This window comes from Tiliqua scincoides, chromosome 12 (genome assembly GCF_035046505.1).
Source record: "Tiliqua scincoides isolate rTilSci1 chromosome 12, rTilSci1.hap2, whole genome shotgun sequence".
Classification (NCBI taxonomy): domain Eukaryota; kingdom Metazoa; phylum Chordata; class Lepidosauria; order Squamata; family Scincidae; genus Tiliqua; species Tiliqua scincoides.
The window spans coordinates 2,908,188-2,926,267 of NC_089832.1; the positions used below are offsets into that span (position 1 = coordinate 2,908,188).

The 18,080-nt window shown below is 51.2% G+C and overlaps 1 protein-coding gene across 1 annotated transcript in view; it reads right to left on the reverse strand.

Annotated features, from left to right (window-relative positions):
• The window catches only part of GPC4 (glypican 4), a 73,287-nt gene extending 65,578 nt beyond the window's left edge, over window positions 1-7,709 (reverse strand). The window contains exon 1 of the mRNA XM_066640008.1: window positions 7,508-7,709. Within this exon, the coding sequence (XP_066496105.1) occupies window positions 7,508-7,694 (187 nt within the window). The 5' untranslated portion in view covers window positions 7,695-7,709. The remainder of the gene's footprint in view (window positions 1-7,507) is intronic.
• Window positions 7,710-18,080: the final 10,371 nt, after the last annotated feature.

Consider the following 18,080-nt stretch of genomic DNA (forward strand, 5'->3'; position numbering starts at 1 on the left):
GATGCCATCACTACATCCTGTGGCAAGGAGCTCCACAGATTTAGGGCACCGTCCTAACCAGGTCTACTCAGAAGCATGTTTTGTTTTGTTCTGTTGTTTGGGCTTACTCTCAGGAAATTGTGGTTAGGATTGCAGCCTTAGTTCCACACTGAGTAAAAAATAATATTTTTTTTTGTCTATTCTAACTCTCCCATCACCAATTTTAGTGGATGTCCCCTGGTTCTGGTATTGTACAAGAAGGAAAAGAACATCCCTATATCCACCCCATGCATAACTGTATATATCTCAAACATTTGAGAAGATGCCATGCCAGTCAAAAGATGCACACATGCTCCAGGGGGTACATACCCTGTTTCCTCAAAAATAAGACCTACCCTGAAAATAAGACCTAGTGTGTTTTTTGAGAATTGCTGAAATATAAGATCCACCCTGAAAATAAGACCTAGTTGTGATCAGGGCCAGGACGGGGGGGACGGACGGAAGGGGTCCTCGGGTTAGGGTGGGTGGACAATGTGACTGGGAACGCTGCACTCCCCCGCGCACCACCTAGAAAGCGCCTGCTGTGCTGCCTTGGGCAGAAGACATTGAGGAGGAGCTGAGGTGGGAAGCAGCAAGCCTACTGGGCTCTGAGGCTCTCCATACTTTCTAGGGAGTAAGTTCCATTAACTATAAAGGGACTGACTTCTGAGTAGACAGGCAGGCATCTTCCTGGGCACTGAGGGGACACCCTCTTCACATCTTCCAGGGAGGAAGCCCCAGTGACTACCATGTTTCCCCAAAAATAAGACCTACCCCAAAAATAAGACCTAGTGTGTTTTTTTGAGCCCCCCAAAATATAAGACAGTGGCTTATTTTCAGGGAAACGGGAATTTTCCATCTTCAGGGGGAATTGGGGAAGGACTTCCCTAGCCAGAAAAAGCCACACATACACACACACACATACACACACACACAAAGCATTGCACACACAAAGCATAAAAGCAAACAGGCAGATCCTGCTTATACATGAGTTTCATGCCATGCACTGGAGCCTGGCCAAAATGTGCACAATTTCAGTTCTGCATTCACACAGAGTTAAATACCACAATAACAACCACAATGGCAATAACAATGAAATGGCTATTTCATATCAGCAGGGTTGGCAAAATCCAAGCAACAAATCAATGCTGAAGGGATTAACTTAGGGATAATATTTAGCAACAGCAAAGCACTTTCCAGTGTTCAAAAGCTTTTCTTATGCATTTATCTCACAGTAATTTTTACAGCAACCCAGTAAGGTTGGTAAGGGTCGTTATTCCCATATCACAGATGGGAAAACTGAGAGTGACTGCCTAAGGCACTTGGAAGAGTTCACAGCAGAGGGGCGATTCTAACCAGGAAATTTCTGATTTGTAGCATGGTCTCTTTGCTTCTGCACTATACAAGCTCTCATTCTGTTACAACACAACAGGCAACTTGGTCCATGCTATCCATCTTCCAGTCATGAACAGAGAAGGCATCTGAAGTCAGGAAAAAAAAAAAAACCATAACAAGGTGCTCATTAACCCATTTCTGCCAGGCCCACAGGTGTATGCATTTGGTCCCTGTTGCATATATGCAATGTTGGGCAGAAATGGTTTAGAGCCCAATCCTATCCAATTTTCCAGGGCCGGGGCAGCAATACCAACGGGGTGTGTGCAGCATATTGCAGTGAGGGAACAGTCACATAGGCCTATGTGACTGTTCCCTCACTGCAATATGCTGCACACACCCCATTGGTGTATCCACTGATTTGGTATCCACTGATTTGACTCACCACTGATACTGGGGTCCACATTTAAATGCCTTATAACAAGGAAAAAAACAACACCAAAATCCAATTTCCTACCATATATACCTCCTCAAGGTATAGGAACATTTGTTCCCTTACCTCAGAGCTGCATTGCGGCTGCACCAGAGCTGGAAAGTTGGATAGGATTGGGCCCTTAATCAACTACCACCTTTAAAGTTTGCAAGCTATGAACCTGTGGTTTAAAAGTAGCACCTCGCATCACAAGAAGGCCACCTCTGCAGAAATTTCAGCAAAGATGTTTCAAGAACACCCAAGGCCATTAGCCCTGGTCTATGCAGAAGGATGCTGCAGTCTTTCAGGAAAGATTTTAAGCTTCCCATTAGCTGACAGTATTGTTCCAAGCAGCAACAGAAATCCAGGTAAGTTGAAGCAAACAAGGTGTCAGACCTATTTGCATGTCTAGCAACCAAAGGCACTGTGGTAGTCTGTCATACTCAACAGGCCTGGAAGCGGGAAGAACTTAGGTGGGTGTAGATAGATGAGCAGCAGAACAGTTGCTATGCCCAGAAAGAGAATCAAGAGCAAAATGCAGGGTTTTTTTTTGGGGGGGGGGGAGAAGCAGGGAAAAGGAATAATATTATTAATAATTATGCCAAACAGCAGAGAAAAGGAAGCAGGAACCATGGGAAATTCCAGAGCTCAGTGGCAGAGAGCAAGTTTGGTGAGAAGTCCCAGGTTCAATCCTTGTCACCTGCATAGGAAAACAGAAGATCCCTCCTGGATTACCCCAAAGGTCCCATCCAATCTGGAATCCTGCTTCCCCACAATGGTCAACCATACACATAAGCAAGGCACGAAAGCAAGACCCGCCCCAGCTGTTGCTGCACAGCAACTAGTATCCAAAGGTAGACAGCCTCTGACCCTGGAGGTTCCAACTAGCCATCATGATGAAGAGCCAAAAAGAGTCCTCACCTCTTCCTCCATGAGGGTGCCTTGCTCCATTTTAAAGTCATCACTGCCATGGCAACCAACGCACAAATTAAATGACATGTGTTACAAAGAAGGGCTTGCTTTTGTCTATCTGGAACCTCCCAGTAGTCAGCTTCACTGGAGAACCCCAAGTTCTGGGGGGGAGGGGGACTTTCATGCACCAAGCACCACTCTACAAACCTCTCCCATTGTCACAGTCAGAGCCAGCAGCGAGCCAGATGCCCTGAAGGCCAGACTTGGAGCAAGGCAATTTCACATATTCAAGGCTAGCTGGATGCAGCACTCAGCCCTCTCCTCAAAGATATAGCCCAACTTGACGGTCACACCCCCTACTGCTTGGCATGCGCACTGGCTAGCAAACCATCAGTCCGGGAAGCCACCAAGCCAAGCAAACCCATGGCTCTCCAGCTGCAGCAGGGAAGAGGGCCTACCGAAAGGGTCTTTGCCCGCAACGGTGATGGTTCAGCCACCCCCCAGCTTCTATATCAGGAGCGTCAAGGTATTTACTTAGGAGTTGTCTGTGTTGTGACAGTGGCCGAGACTCCGATGAATGCCGCGGAGCCTCCACATTTCTGAGTCGCTCAGTCATGCATTTTTGTTATTGTTGAAAGAGGGGAGAAACAGCAGGGCTGGAGCAGGAGTCCTTGGTGGTCCCTCGCAGGCTGTGGCACCAAAGCCGCAGCCTTTGTTCCGGGAGAGAATACAGTCCAGTAGGTCATTCAGAAGGGAAAATAAAAGCAGCGGGCCTTGGCGGAAAGAGGGAGAGAGAGGGGTGAAAGAAACACACACACTACCCCAGAAAGAGCACTGCGTTTGGGGTGCAAACACACTTGCTGTGATTTTCTCCTCTTGGCTCGGCAAAAACACTCACAGGGTCCTCTGGGGACAAAAGAGGGCAAAGTTGCAGGGGGGAAAGGGAACAGATTTCCCCAAAGAAAAGATTTAACTCTTGATCTGCAGGGAGAGTTAAGAGGAACCAAGAGGCCCTGGAGGAAACTTGCGCAAATGGGGGCAAATTTTGGTGGCACAGACCCAAAGCTGCAGGTCACTGGTACCATCTCCTAGGTCTTACAGACAGAAGGTCCCGGATCCAACCAAGTCAAAAGCAACTCAAGCAGCAGGGCATCTTGTCCTGAGACCTCCATTCAGAACAGACAAGGCTGGCCTAACTGGTTTGACTCAGCAGAGAGGCAGCATGGTCTAGTAGTTAGTGCATTGGGCTACGTACCAAATCCATTAGGCTTAAATCCTCACTCGGCCATGAAGTTCAGTGGGGGCAAGGGGTGACCTCAGGCCAGCCATACTGTTCGGAGGCTAAACTACCACACAGGGATGTTGCAATAAAATGGCGGGGGGGGGGGGAGAAGAGCACCATGGGGCCCCTATATTGTGCAAAGCAATCTCTCTATTTTGAGTTCTGATACCCACTCTATGAATTTTGAATCCTAGGAGTAATAAGGAGTCCCCTTCACTAATGTCATGAGTCCTTAGAATGGTGAGAGCTGTGTGAAATAGGGAGACCTGTTTTCAGCTCCTCCCAAAGACATAAAAACTCACTTGGGGACCTTGTCACAATCTAGCCGACCTCACAGGGCTGTTGTGAGGGTAGTATAGACTTGTGAGGATGCAAGCAATCCACAATGATGTTCTTGGAAAATCTTGCCTCTGCCACAGATGGGCAGCCCAGTCCTGTGCTTCCCAGCTTCCAGGACTGCGGTGCCACCGAAATGGCTACTGCTGCATCCCATGGGGCTGGGAAGCAGCACTGGGTCTACTCAGGGTAAGGGAGCTTATGCTCCCTTACCCCGTGTAATCCCCAGGCGGCCCCAATGGGTCTTCTAGGATCTGTGCCCACTATTGAGCGGGCAACAGATTCGAGGAAACCCATGTTTGGTCTCCCAGGCTGGGAGGGGGTTAGGATATGGTGGCAAAGCCTGCCACTGTTTCTACCCTTCCCACCCCCACCACACCTTTCCCCCACCCCAGAACACTCCCCCTGCTCCCCAATTTACCAGTCTGCCATCTGGCATTCATCCAGAGCTCTCTGGCAGCGGTCACTGCTCTTCTGCCCAGCGCTGGCTCACTGCAGGCTTGCGCTAAGCCAGTACCCACGCTAGCCAAGCAATGTGTCACAGGTGTGCCTTACAGCACATTTATGACATTGTGCACTGGTGCAGGTACCGGCCCATTAGGATTGGGCCCTCGGTCAGGTTGTGATCCTGATCACAATGACTAAGGAGTAAGCCCTACTAAGCTCACCAGGACGTGCTGTTGGCAAACATGCTAAAATTGCACTACACAGCTCCAGTGGGGCTGAAATGCAACACTGAAGCGGTCCAGTGAGGCTATTTAAATCTTTGGAGTCAATTCTGCAACAGGGTGATAATATGGGGGTCTACCTGATATGGTGACTTAACAGCATGCAAAATGCTTCAGACTTACTAGAGAGAGGGCTAGAGCAGCAGTTCCCAAACTGTGGGTACCATGGCCCACCAGTGAGTCAAGATCCAATTGTTGATGGTTTGCAAAACTAACAGGATGCATCAAGGGTTGAATGACCTGCTACTTGGGGAGAGCACAGCTGCCCAATCACCATTATAGCCACAGAGGCTTGAGTGGTTGGTAAAGTGAAAAAATTTTTTAAGGTGGGTCCTGATGCTGAAACGTTTGGGAACTGCTGCACCAGAGAAATGCAAAATATGATTACTGATTGTAACAGTGACCAGTGTATATCAGGGCCTTACAATTCCATTTCATTCTTACAGCAGGCCTGCAAGGTAGGCTCTTGCCAGCCTCAACCAACAAATAATAAGCAAAAAGCAAGACTTGGAGGCTACCCGAGGCCACCCAGCAGGCACAGGGCAAAGCAGTGGGCTTACGCCAGTCACTGGACTCTTGATTTTAATCCTCTTCTGCAAGAAGTATTAGAAACCTCAACACCACCACCCCAAAATCACACTGCTGCTCAGGCCTCTTTCTCCAAAGCAGGAGTCAAGACACCTATTTATAAACCCAGCCGGGCACAAGATCCCAAATGGAAAGTGGCAAAGGGCCGAGCCCTTCCGGTGGAAAGAGCGTCTCCCCTTACTCCAGGAAGCCGGCAGAAAGTCCTCCAAAACTCCTCAGCCGCTTCAGATGCTGTCATCAAAAGTGATTTGCTACAAAGGAGCCATGCAAGCTGGCTCACAGCTCCCACACTGTGGGAAAAAAACACAAGGAACATGTTAATTGCCACCTCTTTTTTCCTTTCAAGCAGCCGGGAGGGGGAGAAGTTGGGAGACTGTTCCCTTCTGCATCTTTGGGAACTCCCTTCCAAATTTTCAGTTCCCAGCCGGAAAAAGGGGGCCAGGAGACCACCCCTGGCACACCCGGCTGGGCCGCTGTCCTGATCCAGACATGATCCCCAAATTCCCACATTCTCCCCCTTCTCTCAACACAGCCGCTCAGTGCGGTGGGGGTCCACGGCCTCCCTGCCAGCAGAGGTTCCCCCAGCCCCAAGGAAAGGACCATCTCTCCCGTCTCCAAGGCCTTTCCCACCAATCCAGAGTTCAGCTCCCTGGCTAGAGCAGACTCCACCCCCCCTTTTCTGGGCAGGGAGGGTGGGGAGCAGCCACCACATGGTTTGGGGAGGCTTCAATTGTTGCAAATTCCATCAGCAAATTCCTCCACAGTGTGCCTGATTTAGGAGATCTGAAAGGGGGGGCAGGCGGGAGGGAGACCCTTTCATGACCAAATGATCTCTCTCCATCACACCCCCCCAGCCTTATTCTCCCAAATGGGAGTAAGTTTTTTTTTTTTAAACCAAGCCCCCTCCCCCAGCTGCCATTTGTACCTCCAGAGGTCTGGGAATATGGGGGGGGGGGGGGAGGAATACTTTGCAACTCTTTTTAAACTGGGGGTGATCCGGATTTCCAACTTAATGCTAAATTAAGATACCAGGGTGTGGGGGAGGGGTGAAAAAGTCCACGGGCAACTGGGACTGCACTCCTATTCACACCTACCTGGGAGTAAGACATACACTACACTAGGACTTACTTCCGAGTAGGCATGCATAGGATCGGACTCTGTGGCTGCAACCCTATCTACACTTACCTGGGAGTAGACCACATAGACCACAATGGGATTTACTTCTGAGCAGGCATGCATAGGATTGGGTTCTAAGGCTTTACTTCTAGCCCCCCCCCAATTCGTTCACTGGAGAATTTCTCCCCCCCCCCCAAGCAAAAGTTTCAGGAACTTCCCAAGGCAGGAGGAACAACGTGGAAGGAAAAGGACCTTGTGTCTCCCCCCCCCCCCCGTGTACAACTGGAGACACTGGGGCTACAATTTACCTGGGAGTAAGCCCTACTGGCCATAATGGGACTTACTTCTGAGTAGACACGCTAGGGATAGGGCTGCAATCCTATCCACACTTACTGGGGTGCAAGCTCCATTGACTCGAATGGACTTACTTCTGAGTAGACACGCCTGGGATTGGGCTGCAATCCTATCCACTTACTAGGGGGTAAGCTCCATTGACCAGAATGGGACTTACTTCTGAGTAGACACGCCTGGGATTGGGCTGTAAGGCTGCAATCCTATCCAGACTCACTTGGGAGTCAGCTCCACTGACTTGAACGGGACTTACTTCTGAGCAGAGCCGCCCGGGCTCGGGCTCGGGGCATCGCGGCGCCCCCTGCCCCGGGGGACCCACCCGCGGAGGGGCGCCTTCCCCGGGACCCACCCGCCCCGCTCCGCCCCGCTCACCGCTGATGGGCTGGCTGGGCGCGTCGGTCTGGCTGAAGCCCTTGGCCACGTAGAGCCGCTTCACTTCGGAGCAACTCCGCGAGCGCGGCTCGGCGGGCGGCGGGGAGGCGGAGGCGGCGGCGGCCAGCAGGAGCAGCGGCAGCAGGCGGCGGGGCAGGCGCGGCGGGGGCGCCGCGCGGCGAGGCATGCTTGGCGAGGGCGCGGGCCACCTCCCCGGCCGGCTGCGCTGCGCTGCGCTCGGCTGCCCTCGGGCGCTGCGGCGGCACCGGCGCGGGCTCCACTCGCTCAGCGGCGGCGCCGGGACGAGCCTGGGCAGCCCCCAGGAAGACCAGCAGCCCGGCGGGGCGGGGCGGCGCTCTGCCTCCGCCTCTCCAGGCGCGCCCGCCCGCCCGCCTCCTGCGCCTCCTCCGCGCCGGCCGGCCGGCCGGCCAGCAGCCGGAGGCGCCGGTCCTGCGCCCCCGGGTGGGGGGCCGGCAGCAGCCCCATCCCCAGCCCCTTCCCCGCCCCTGCAGGAGAGCAGCAGGCGCCCGCGTCCCCCCGGCATCGCCTGCGGAACGCACCGCCAGCGCAGAGGAGCCGGTCCCTGCCCCGTGGAGGCTGCAGGAGCGCCCTGGCTCCAGAGACAGGCAGGTGGGGCTTCCGCCCGGGTCCGGCTGAGGAACGGTCCGGATTCACCCTCTTTCCTCTCCAAACTTTGCAGCACCAGGGCCCACTTTTCAAAATGACACTCTACCGGGACCCACCTAGGTTTACTAGACTTTTTTTTATAAGCTTCTAAGGTAGTGGCTCCCAAACTGTGTACCACCACGACCCACTTTTCAGAATGACCAGGACCCACCTAGTTTTACCAGACTTTAAAAAAAAAAAAATTTCCTATGGCAGTGGCTCCCAAACTTTGTAGCACCAGGACCCACTTTTCAAAATGACACTCTACCGGGACCCACCTAGTTTTACCAGACTTTTAAAAAAAAAATCTCCTAAGGCAGTGGCTCCCAAACTTTGTAGCACCAGGACCCACTTTTCAGAATGACCAGAGCTCACCTAGATTTACCAGGCTTTTTAATAAGGAGATCTAAAAAGAAATATTTATTTATTTTGTATTTATTTATAAGTAATAATAACCAGAAAAAGACCCTCAAACTCTCTCTCTCTCTCTTTTCTCTCTCTCTATTTAAACATGCTTGCAAACTGCAGGAGCTCAGCTCTCTACAGCAGTGGTTCTCACTCCTTTAGCACCAGGACCCACCTCTTAGAATGAGAATCTGTCAGGACCCACCGGAAGTGATGTCATGACCAGAAGTGACATCATCAAGCAGGACCATTTTTCACAATCCTAGGCTACAATCCTACCCACACTTACCCAGGAGTAAGTCCCATTCACTAACATTGTTAAAAGCATCTTCATAGTAGCCTGCTAAACATACAGATCTGTGACATTTCCCCTAATGCAGTCACTTACCAAGGTAGCACCAAGTCTAATATATTAAAAATAAAATATTGAAATGAATGGGGACCCACCTGAAATTGGACTGCAACCCACCTAGTGGATCCTGACCCACAGTTTGAGAAACACTGCTCTACAGGGTAATTAGCAGCTACAGTAACTGGTTTTTCAACAGTCTTAGGGCTTGGGGCAATTAGTTATCTGATCTTTCCATCACCCTTAGTGACCCATCAGAAATCAGGTCATGACTCACAGTTTGGGAACCACTGCTCTGTGGTAATCCGGAGAGGTGGCAATTCACCAGTCTTGAGACCCACCACCTCTGCTTTCCGAAATTCATAGCCACATCCTGAGATCACCCTCTCCACAACCATGTCCCAAACCTTATTTTGAAGTTATTGGGTTCCACTACCTGGCCATACCTGATTGCTTTCCATAATGGCCGGAGAGGCAGGGCCAATCCTCAACCTTCCTTTTCTCCAGAAATTGAATCCTGGCTTTTTAAATAATGGTACCTGCAGCTCCTTTCACAACTTTGATACACAATCTCAATGTGTATTCATCCTTATCATACAAAATAAATTTGCCTGGGTGGATCCATAAAACCTGTACTTTTTGTGTGCCGTATATGAGCAAATAAAAACAAACACGTGTTTAATCTTAATGGCAGCTTTGTACCTGTTAAAAATAACTGTAACAGAGAATCACATTTCGTCACATTATTACATTTTTTTTTACTCCAGCTTCCATTCTCCAGGGAGCTCAGGGTGCACGCTTACGCCCCTCCCCCTATTTTATCATCACAACAACCCTTCAAGGTAGACCAGGCAGGGCAGTTAGCAGCTATCTGATTTTTTGAATAGCCTCAAGGTTTGAGGCAATTAGTTATCTGATCTTTCCATCACCCTTGTTTTAAATCTGAGGTTCTGTGGGACCCACCAGAAATCAGGTCCCAACCCACAGTTTGGGAAATGCTGTACCAGTGTGGCGCGCGCACACACACACACACACACACACACTGTGGACAATACAGCAACAAACATTTTGTCCAACAAGGCCCTTCAAAACACAGGATATTTTTAGGTGAAATGTCCTGATTCTAAAGTCTCCCTTTAGTCCTTGCGCAGACCATCAGCCAGGCAAGGCAGGCTTCTGTGCCCTATCTGTGACCTTGGAGGAGACTTCCTTTTTCCATGTCTCTCTCTCAACTTCAGACGTTTCACAATCAGATGACACAATTCTATATGACACTTTTATGCAAGGGGGGGGGAAACGGAACTAAGTGGAGAGACCAGGAGATCCAAATTACACTACTCCCCCCCCTTTCCTTGGAATTAGCAAAGTAAATTGATCTGCTCTCAGAGTGCTTCACACAATTCAAATTGGGTAGAACAGGTTTCTCAAGGTGGGCTGTGTGATGCATGATGGGCTGGGAATAGGGGAGGGGGCCTGGCTTTTATCCAGATAATCCTGCCTTCCAGAATCCACTTTCAGTGCATGAGGGTGTGAACACGGGCATGTGAAGAGTTCACCTTTTACAGGGGTTGGTTATGGCTTGTGGACATCATCCACACACACCCCTTGAGGTGCACTCAGCTTGTGTCTTTTAGGCTGCAATCCTAGACACATTTTTTTCTGAGTAGACATGCCTAGGCTTCGGCTCTGAATGGTTACTTGCTGTGATAGCTGGTAGTTGGCAACCTTCAGTCTCGAGAGACTCTGGTATCACGCTCTGAATGGTGGTTCTGGCACAGCGTCTAGTGTGGCTGAAAAGACCAATTCGGGAGTGACAATCCCTTCCAAACTGGGAGCAAGTGCAGTCTGTCCCTGGTCTGTCTCCCTGGCTATGGGCCTTCCTTCTTTGCCTCTTAGCCTCAGACTGTTGGCCAAGTGTCTCTTCAAACTGGGAAAGGCCATGCTGCACAGCCTGCCTCCAAGCGGGCCGCTCAGAGGCCAGGGTTTCCCACCTGTTGAGGTCCACTCCTAAGGCCTTCAGATCCCTCTTGCAGATGTCCTTGTATCGCAGCTGTGGTCTACCTGTAGGGCGCTTTCCTTGCACGAGTTCTCCATAGAGGAGATCCTTTGGGATCCGGCCATCATCCATTCTCACAACATGACGGAGCCAACGCAGGCGTCTCTGTTTCAGCAGTGCATACATGCTAGGGATTCCAGCATGTTCCAGGACTGTGTTGTTTGGAACTTTGTCCTGCCAGGTGATGCCGAGGATGCGTTGGAGGCAGCACGTGGAAAGCGTTCAGTTTCCTCTCCTGTTGTGAGCGAAGAGTCCAGGACTCACTGCAGTACAGAAGTGTACTCAGGATGCAGGCTCTGTAGACCTGGATCTTGGTATGTTCTGTCACTGGTAGAACCTGCATATACAGGGGCAGTGTACCCCTGAGTGCAGAAATAAGCAACAGGGGAGGGTTGTTGTCTTTATGCCCTGCTTGTGATCCAGTGTTTCTACTTCCTTTGAGGCCATGCTGGTCCTTCTACCATCCACTGGAGAGAGGTGTGGGGTATAGAAAGAATTGGTGCCCCTTTTGCGTCTGATATTTATTGGCCGCTCTTAAGCCAAAGCTCCCAGAATAAAATAAAAGGAAAACAGGGACAGCTATAAAATTTCTCCAAAACAAAACAACAAGGAAGAACAGCAGGTAAAAAATTCCAGCACAGAAAGTAGGCCAGGCTCAGAGGATGCCCTTCCTTGGCAGCTGCCAGTGAGGCTTCAGATGGGTCGCATAGCACCTAGCATTGCCACCATTGAAAATACAAGGTACAGGGTACAGAGCTGCTGGATAGGGTGGGCTCCTGGTGGGAGAAAGGCCTGGTGCTTTGCCCTGAATTGATGGGAAGATGGAATGCTGGAATGGGGGGAGGGCTGTATGGTTGGAGAAGGATCCAAGCTGGAATGCTTGAATTTCGAGCTAAGCAAAATTGTAGCACAATCAGGCTGTGTAGAAGCAACTGTTACCCTGCACATGCCCGATCTTGTCTGATCTCAGAAGCTAAGCAGGATCAGGCCTGGTTAGTACTTGGATGGGAGACCGCCTGGGAATACCAAATGCTGTAGGCTTATACCATAGTCTTTCCATGCCCGATCTTGTCTGATCTCAGAAGCTAAGCAGGGTCAGGCCTGGTTAGTACTCGGATGAGAGACCACCTGGGAATACCAGATGCTGTAGGCTTATACCATAGTCTTTCGAGACTGAAGTTTGCGAACCAACCAGGCGGTGTAATGTGACCTTTGGCTGATTGGTGCTTAGGTTTGAAGCCTAAATTGGTGATGTCACTTCCAGCTTAATGACATCATGACCAGTGGAACCCAACATTGTCATTCTAAAAAGTGGGTCCTGGTGTTTAAAAGTTTGAGAACCGCTGATATATGTAATGGAAATGCGCAAGATACCTCCAGGAGATAGGGTGTGGTGTCAGCAGTGGCCCTTTTCAGGGTTAAGGCCTGGGCATTCAGCAGGGAGTGTGCTGTACAGATGCAGCCACTTGAAGGCAATAGGGCCCTCAGGCATAAAAGCACCTGATGAAGGAAGAGTTTGGTGTGGGTTGCAGAAGGAGGAAAGCTTGAGGAAGGGGGGACATGGCTAATGGTGATGTTGATGTTGGCAACCTTCAGTCTCGAAAGACTATGGTATCGCGCTCTGAAAGGTGGTTCCTCTCCAGTGCGCGAAGCCTGGGTAAAGAAGGTATGGAGTTGCCAGAGCGTGACTGTGTTCAGCCGCGAACTGCCTCAGGGACTCCGGCTCCTGATTTTGCCTCGAGGTTGACTCCTGAAGCCTTTTCCACAACTGGATGTAGCCACAAGGCAGTGGAGGTTTGGGATCAGAGTTTTCCTTCTCTCAGATGAGACTCAACTAGTGTTGAGGGCTAATAGACTGATTGGTGAATAGACTTGGGAGACTGCTGGAACAGACTGCTGGAGACACTGGAGTTTGGTACCCAAGACCTGCTGACGACCCAGGGTCTGCTGTAGTGGCGGGAGACTGCTGGCAGGAGAGAGGACCTCTGCAGATTGAACAGGCAAGCTACCCTGGTGGTGGGGTCCAGCAGGACTGCAAGGCAGAACTAAAGCCTTTTGGGGGGAGCTAAAAATGGGCATAGGTTCTCCAGGCAGAGCTTAGACTGGGAATCTGGCAGAACAGCATAGCCAGTTGGCAACCTTAACCTGAAAAAAACTGCAGTTTGAAACAGCTGCGCGCACTCACACACACACACACATCCCTACACCATCTTCCAGCCAGAATTGGCCTCCTTCCACTTCCAAATGCAGCACCCCTCCAAACTAAGAGGCTGCAACAGAGCCGTAGCATCCTGCCTTGCATGCAGAAGGGTCTAAGTTCAAGCCCTGGCACCTCCAAGGAATGCCTGCCTGGAACTTGGGAGAGATCCTGCCAGTCCGTGTCTGCAAGACTAAGCCTGACAGATAAAGGTCTGACTCTGGGGGCAGCATCCACTTAGTGTGTCTAAGAAACTATCTTTTGGTGCACTAGTCTAGTGCTACCTTAGTTCTGCCTCCGGCTTCTAAATGCTTGTGTACATAAGTTTGCAGATGAGATGCTTGCACACAGGTAGGATTCTGGGGGTTCAGGGCCCTCCATGGTTCCTTCCAGCGTGGAGGTGCCATTGTTCCGCAGGTTGCTCTGAAAGGTTCTTGGCTTCACCATAGCAGCAGCCTTTTGCGCACCTCTGCCTGTGGGGACAAGCGGCGCTCCCCGTTCTCATGAAGTTCAGGCTGCCAGGCCCTTCAGAGAGAAAAAGGGAGCCTTCTCAGCATCTGTTCCTGCCAAGGCGGAGAGCGCGGGCCTGGCTTTCTCAAAGCTCCACCAGTTCAGCCTTCCTTTGGAGGGACAATGTGAATTTTAAAGGCAGCCCAGCAGGGATCACTACATTTTTCATTCCAAAGGGGGGGGGGAGATGAGAAGGGAGGGGGAGAGAGGGGGGAGCAAGGCTGGGGGGGGAGGAGAGAGAGGAGCCTGGTTTACTGTTTGCAGCTTACTAAATCCAGGAGAGATACAGGATTGCCAGGAACTTGAAAGGCACAAAGGGGGTTGTGTCTCAGGATCAGGGCAAACCAGAACTCAGGAGCAAAGAGCCTGACTCCTGAAGGACAGGATGGGATTCTATCCAGCAAGGTGCCCCATGGAAAAAAGTGGCAGGCATTGTGCGCTCCTTGGGTGTTGCACAGCAGGTGAACATGCGCCTTTCACTGGCGCTTTCAGCCAATGGCATGGCACAGCACAACTAGTGGCACTTGGCCCCACTGCCCGGGTGACTGTGTGGCACAGACTTGCCCTGCCTGGCCTGACCCTGCTGGAAGTGAAGAAGGCTGGGGTGCAGGGGCACCGATGAGCAAAGGGCGACGGGTTCCTTTTGACAAAGGAGGAAACGGAGCCTAGTCCCTGCTGTGGGGCAAGTCCCCCTCTCCCGTGCATCATTGGGGGGCAGTGGTGGAATGCACAAAAGTGGCGTGGTGTTTCAGTGACAGGACCTCTGCACTCCAGACAACTGTGTCCTGGTCAAACGGGTCCTGGTTTTGCATCCCTTCCTTTTGCACCCTGGACACTTGTGTCCCAATAGATGTGTATTTATATTAGATGTACTTTTTAATTATTAAAATGCAAAGGTAGGATTAGGGCTGGGGTAAGAAGCTTAGGATATAGAGCAGGGGTGCCCAAACTCCGGCCCATGGGCCACTTGCGGCCCTTGGGGGCTCCCAATCAGGCCCTCGGGGAGCCCCCAGTCTCCAATGAGCCTCTGGCCCTCCAGAGACTTCCTGGAGCCCACGCTGGCCTGACGCAACTGCTCTCAGCATGAGTACGCCTGTTTGACCTCTCACCTGAGCTGTGGGATGAGGGCTCCCTCCACTACTTGCTTTTCACGTCTGTGATGCAGCAGTGGCAGCGAAGGAAAGGCTGGCCTTGCTTTGTGCAAGGCCTTTTATGGGCCTTGAGCTATTGCAAGACCTTCATTCATTCATCTAAGTTCCAGCTCTAGTATATTAATTTAATAATAATAATATAATAATATACAGTATTTATATACCGCCTTTCTTGGTCTTTATTCAAGACTTTATTCAAGGCGGTTTACATAGGCAGGCTTATTAAATCCACGCAGGGATTTTTACAAATTGAAAGAAGGTTCTCTCTTTCAAGAACCACCACATTCAAGATGTTACGCTCCGATCTGGTTTAACATTCTGGCCTCCATCCTCCCACGCTCCGAGCAGATGGAACAGCTCAGCTGCAGCTTGCCAGCTGCTTCAAGGTCGCACGGTGCCGGTGGCCTCGAACTGGCGACCTTGTGGATGTTAATCTTCAGGTAAATGGAGGCTCTACCCTCTAGACCAGACCTCCTGCCCATTTATGTAAACTTATGTAAATTTATTCAAATTTTAAATGTAAATTAATTCTTTTTCTCCCCCGGCCCCTGACGCAGTGTCAGAGAGACGATGTGGCCCTCCTGCCAAAAAGTTTGGACACCCCTGATATAGAGCATGGGCTTTGCGGCCCAGTCAGTGGCGTCACGCCAGCGTGTCACCCCTATGATGGACTAGATGTCCCTGCTGGTTTTTTGGCTATAGACTAGAGATATTTCAATGCCATTTGTTTCATTGCATTCTGTGTGAAATTATGCATCAAGTGATCTATAACATGATTGTATTATTTGAAAATGCCTAGATTTAAATTTTTTTGGCCAGTATTGGTATCATCCACCTCCTATGTGCATCACCTGGTGCAGCTTGTACCCTCTCCCGAACCCAGCTAGCGATGCCACTGGGTCTGGTTACTGTTTGTTGCCCGGTTATAGTGCCCACATGACACTGCCTCATCTGGTCTGGTCAGCCTGCTGGCAATGGAGGTGACTGGGACAGCGGGGGCACCAATGGGCAAGAGGTGCTTGGGCAGCTGCCTGCTCTTTAAAAAGAGGCCTGGTTTGGGGGAAAGGGTGCCAAGCAAGCACCCTCCCTTGTGTGCACAGCTGCTGTCTGGTGACACTCCCAGAAGTCGAACCTGTGAAAGGTAGACGGCGCTTACAGGGCTGAAGTCTGCCAAAAAAAAGGCCAGCCTCACCAAATACGTACAAAGACGCTCTTCTAGATTCATCTTTTCCACCTGCAGAGAGTGGAGCCTTGCAGTCAGAGACCCGCCTTGCAAGGGGACGTGGCAAGGACCTGGGTTGGGGGGCAGAGGCACATCCATCCGTGGCTACCCTGGCCCCAGCAGTACACAGCAACCGCTCTCTGCTCCCACCCCTCACTTCCCTCTGCCAGCTGTGCTCTCGCATTCCCTCCAGTGGGGTTCAGGAGAGAACAATGCGCTCTCATTCAGCCCGGACGCCCGTGGCCATTTTCGACACAGTTTGTGCCATTTTGTTCAAGGATTATGCCACGCGGAGCAGCTGGCCCTTCCTGCTTCTGGGTGGCCACATCTCCGCCCGGTCCATGATCTTCCATAGGGGCTGAGTCGAGCCCGGGGGAAGGCCAGCAACTTCATTCTTATGGGAGCGTCTCCTGCAGGGCTGTTTTCTTCCTGCCCTCCAGGCTTGCCCTGGAAACATCCCCTAGAACTTCTCACCAGGCAGAAGTCCTCCCCTCTCTCCCACTCCAATACTCTGACACTGCTTTGGTGCCAAGGAGGAAGGCTGCAGCCCTCACACAGGAGCAAGAGACTGGGAAACAGGCAGCTGGTGAGAGAGAGAGAGAGAGAGACAGAGAGAGAGTGTGTGTGTTGCTTTCTGAATGGTTTGCCTTTCGTGGCACTACGAGTGTAATAATCACACGGCAGGACCTCCTTAATAATAATAATAATAATAATAATAAATACAGGTATTTATATACCGCCTTTCTTGGTCATCAGATTTCTCCGCAGACTTTATTCAAGGCGGTTTACATGGGCAGGCTGTTCTAAACCCCCGTAGGGATTTTTACAATTGAAGAAAGGTTCTATCTTTCAAGAACCGCAACATTTCAGATGGATCTTTCTGATCTGGTATCACATTCTGGCCTCTAGTTTCCTCCCATGCAAGCTGACCAGCAGCTCCTTCACCTCTCACATGGAGGGCAGCCAAGACGCTTCTTTGCTCACACCAAAGAGCAGGTGGAATAGCTCGGCTCAGCTTGTCAGCTGCTTCAAGGTCTCGCCATTCACGGTGCCGGTGGCCTCAAACTGGCGACCTGCAGATGTTATCTTCAGGCAAACGGAGGCTCTACCCTCTAGACCAGACCTCCTGCCCAGACCTCCTGTGTCTCCTTAGAGAGACACAAGCGCAGAGATCACCGTGACAAAGCGGACTGGTAACTTTGGTCTGGCTACTTCAGCCCACCAAGACAGAGCATCTGATGTCCCCAGTTGCTGGCTGCCTGGATCCGACGCTATCAGTGGCTGCCCAGGCAGTGGTGCTGGCCAGGAGTGCTGTCAGCCAACTTTGGCTGGTGCTCCGGCTGCAGCCCTACCTGTCAAAGGCCGGTCTGGCCTCATGTCCACACACACTGATCACCCCCAGTGCCCTGCTGGTGCAGCCACTGAAGATGATTTTGAAACTTCAGCTGCAGCCAGACAGGATTACACAGGTGCTCAAGGGGGCGGGGCATCATCCCCATCCCGTCATGCTGACTTGGTACCAGCTACCCTAGCGGTTGCCACTTTGCTTCCAGGCCCAATTTCAAATGTCCGTATGGAGGATGAAGGGCCTGTGCAGCCTGGGACCCAATTCCCTGAAGGGCTGCTGTTGCCCACATGCCCCTCCCGGGGCAGCACAACCAGCCTCTCAAGCTGTGGTCTCTGGTCCGTCTTTGACACAACTTTCTTAGAGGGTAGCAGGATCAGGGCCCTCTCAGTAGTGGCACCTGTGTTTGGAATTCTCTCTCTCTCTCTCTCTCTGCAGATACCCACTGAGGCTTCTCACCAGTAGCGTAGCCAGAGGGGGGATGCATTCTGGGCAGTGACGGCAATGTGTCGGGCGCTTACCAAACCAAACGACTTGTCTTGCACATTGCGGTCAGTGCCTGGAATGGCTCCAACAGCAAGAATGTTAACATCCTTGTTAACTGTTAACAGCCTTGTTAACTTGTTAACATCCTAGCAGTTAACAACAACAGAATGGCTCCCCCCCGCCTAC